The 3913-nt window shown below is 43.2% G+C and overlaps 1 protein-coding gene across 1 annotated transcript; it reads right to left on the reverse strand.

The window, feature by feature from the left end:
* Positions 1–280: 280 nt before the first annotated feature.
* On the reverse strand, positions 281–3276 carry CCDC51 (coiled-coil domain containing 51). The gene is made up of 3 exons (XM_010010964.1): positions 2959–3276; positions 2491–2655; positions 281–1054 (listed from the first exon to the last, which is right to left on the reverse strand). The coding sequence occupies exons 1-3, from the start codon at positions 3274–3276 to the stop codon at positions 281–283; spliced, it is 1257 nt and encodes a 418-aa protein (XP_010009266.1).
* Positions 3277–3913: the final 637 nt, after the last annotated feature.

Here is a 3913-nt window from a genome sequence, read left to right on the forward strand (position 1 = left end):
ACTGACTGGCCATGATATGCCAGAGTAGACAGTGAAAGAGCAAAGCAGTGAATGAAATCAGCAGATGAAACTGTGGTATTTCCTTTGCTTGCAGTTAAAACCTACAACGCATGACAAGGGCTGCTAACGTGGAGCCTGCAGTGGTGGCTGCACTAAGTCTTTACAAGTTTCCCGGACACATAGGAGAAAGCATAATGAGAAATGCTAACACTTTATTTGGCCTTGTACTCTGAGTACTTAAGAGTGCAGGTTCACTTTTATTAATCTAGTAAATTAGAGATCAGTTCCCCTTGAGTATAATGTAGAGTACTGGCAGGGTAATAGCAAACACAGCACATGTCAGTGCAGTGCTGTAAATAGAATTCCTCTTGATTTGTGCTTCCAGTCTCCGCTCAGTATCACACAGCTCTAAAATCACATCTCTCACAGCAGAAGCCTGGCCCTTACCTTCTGCTGAAGACCTTGGCATGGCTCTTTCCGTTGTTCTAGCATGAACTGCAAGTTTAACACTCTGCATCTCAGAAACCATTTGTACTACACTTTCCTGCAGACTGCGAAACTGCTGTTCTAAACTCCCTAGACATGAACTGACTTGCTTAGTGTAGTTGAGCTGTTCGTTTAAAGGAATTAAAAGAGCATCTATGTTTATGGAGTCACCCTTGTCTTTAGTTAACAAAGCACCTTCTTTCAGTTCCTGTGATGTCCTTGTTTGCAGCACACTTTTCAGGTCTGCTATGACATCGCTGAGATCCTTCTGCTGTAAGCTGTGGCTGGAGGCCTGTTCTTTAATGGCTTCTTGCAAATTCATTGGGCCCTTCTGTGCTTCAAGTACCAAGACTTTCAATTCTTGCAGCCTCACTCGATTAACATAGGTGGAACCAAGAACACCTATAATGGCTCCCAGTACAGAACCAATAATAGACCAGTTCTTGGTTTTTTCAGCTCTTGTTCGCTCTTTCTCGTGGCTTTCCCTTACAGCTGCAGAGAAGAGTGAGAATTTTTCTCTCTCAGATTCTTCTGCATTTAAATACGCAGCTCGGTACCTCTTCTCTTCCTGCAAGAAATACAGTGACTTGAAGGAGAAGGTATAATATGAAGCTATAAAGACTTCACTAAAAAATCTTCCACAACCAAACCCAAAGCCCCAGTGCTGATAAAGGAATGGAAACTGTGAACATCCATTAGTTCTGTTTCAGGAATTTCCCTTATAATGTGGGATTTTCTTTATTAATCCTACTTAAGTCAAGGAGACATCATTTTAAGTCAAAACTGAGAAATGGAAAAGGTCAGCAGGAGAAGATCCACAACACGAGAATCTGTCACATGCTGATGACAGAAATGAGGTATGAATGAGCAAGATCTTTCTCTCCCCACCTATGCTCTTTCAGCCCTGCTTACTTCTCCAAACACCACCTTTACCACACTTCTCCCTCAGTTCCAAATCCCTTAAGTGGGAATTGAAATCAGGACTGAAAAGGATGTTTCAGGTAGGTTCATCTCATCACCATATACACTTCTTATTCCTCCCCATTCTCTTTCTTACCCTGTTTGCAGACAAATGTCTTCCCTTTCTCCCTGGATCTCCCAGAATTTTTCTTTTTTCAAGCGTGTATTTCTTTCATAAAATGGTACCATCACCTTGCAGACAACAGTGACTGGAGTTCTACCTTTCCTCACAGTCATGCAGAGCTCTAGTCATCTTTATCTCACCCACACAGACCTGATCCCTTATTTAGATACCTCAGCTCCCTAGTTCTTTCCTGGTGTTGCACCCACTGATCCAGGAGCTCAGTTTAAACTCAGACCTTGGAACCCGCTCCTTGCCTGAGTTTTGCCACAGGCATACCTGCTTCCAGCCTCCTCCTTGCTGTTCTTGTGGGTTCATCTGGATTTCCTGGATTGACTTTGGCTGCCACCTTGTCTTTATCTCTGATGGACTGTCAATAAACATGTCCCTGTCACTAGCTCTGCTTGGCTCATCCAGCTGAGGTGCTGCTGTAGGACTGCCCTGCAGCAGCATCTCAGCTGCTCCCGCCTCCACCTTCCTGTTTGCCCCCTCTCACAGAGCAGCCTTGTTCTTGCTGCTCTCTGACAAAAGCTTTCCTGAATTGCCTGGGTGTCACAGCCACATAGAAGGCAGCTGAGAGTCTTCCTGGATTAACAACCAGAAATGAGCTTCTCTCATTACACAGAAGATTAATTAATTGAATCCCAGGGTTTTGTTCACTACTCATGTACAGATCACCACTAGAATTCATTTTCTTGGCTATCTTCAGCTTTCTTCTCCAAATTTACTATACCATTGTCACATTAATATATACAATCAGCACAGATGAAACCATCAACAAGAACTTCAGACAAGTATCATAATTGAGACCACTGTACTTCAGACCTGAGCTGCACCTACAAAAACAACCACTAGTGATGGAAACAAAGCACAGATTTTCATCATATTTGCCAGTGCTCAAGTACCAACAAATTCCAAGTTACCTGCAGCAACCTGTGTTCCAGTGTGGCCAGTTCTAAATACTGGGTGTCATCCCGTGAGACCCTGTCTAAGCGGTCCCGAATTTCCTTCAGTTTAATCTGCTGGGCTTCTACATTTTCACGAGCCTCTCGTACTATCCCCCGAGCTATCATAAAGACATTTTCAGCCTGAGAAAAAAGAGTATTTCTTTTAGACACTATTACCAGACACATCTAAATCACTATTATGAATTCTGGGGGGACTAAAAAACCAAACCCCAACAAAACAAACCACACTCCATTTCAATCTAAGGGATAAGCTGTATTTACAGACATGCACAGAGTAGAATACATTCACAGAATCTGCACACAGGCAAAGCAAAACATAGACATGATTCTCCTTGGAGGATCTTTTTTGCCTCACAGCCACTGTTTATACTTCGTAGAGCTTAACTCCTGAGTTGTAAGTGTCCACACTGTCTCCACATTTACCTCTGTCACTTTTCCCTGAGCTTCTCGAACTTCATTAATTCCAACAAACTCCTCATATCTGTCCCACCAGCTCTTGCAGGTCGCAGACATCTTCTGAAGGGAGTTCTTTCCCATCACAGCCCCAGCCTCTGTCAGTCGATTCAGAAGAGCTGAGGCCACTTCTAGGGCAGACTTGGCCTCAGGCCTCTTGGGCGCCGACGAGCCGTAAGTCCGCACTATGTGGACATTCATTTTTGGACTCCACTTTATCAACGAGTGGTGGTACTGCAGACCACAGGACACCGAGGACACACTGGACTTATATTTCATTGGCCCCATGTCTTGAATTTAATCACTGAATAAAAGTGCTACAAGGATGAAGAAGAAAAAGAAGAGTTATTGAAGTATGGCTGGTTTGTACCTCTTCAACCTATACATGCACCAAACCCACTACAATCCAAGAATGGTCAAACCAGCCTAGTTTTACAGCTTTACTTACCTATAGAACTTGCCACAATTTTCAACAAAGGGCAGTTCTGTCACAGATTCCTGCTTTTCTGCTGTTAGTAAGTACTCCCACCATGCTGCTTCATTACTAATTCACTCACTGAGTGAACAGTGATCGTGTACAGATCCAGTACCAGCTGGAGCAGCTTCAGAGTAATTTAATGCTTCAGCACAGAAGTGACTGCTGGACAAAATTTTGCTTTCACACTTGAGTTGGGTGTATCCTGTCACAGATACTGACAATTCTGCAAAAGAACAGAAGAAGAAAAAAGGCAGAGAGGGAGAAAAGATCTTGATAAGAAAAGAAGTGGGGCTTGATCATTCCCTTTATCTTATACTTTACAGATGTTGAAGAATGCAAAGACAAAAACATCAAGGACAGAGAGAAACAGAGAAGTGCTGAACTAAGCACAATGAATGTACTCATGAGACAGCTCACAACAGTAACACATGAGGAGAGCCACAAGAT

The sequence above is a fragment of the Nestor notabilis genome, unplaced genomic scaffold, assembly GCF_000696875.1.
Source record: "Nestor notabilis isolate BGI_N333 unplaced genomic scaffold, ASM69687v1 scaffold29243, whole genome shotgun sequence".
Taxonomy (NCBI): Eukaryota; Metazoa; Chordata; class Aves; order Psittaciformes; family Psittacidae; genus Nestor; species Nestor notabilis.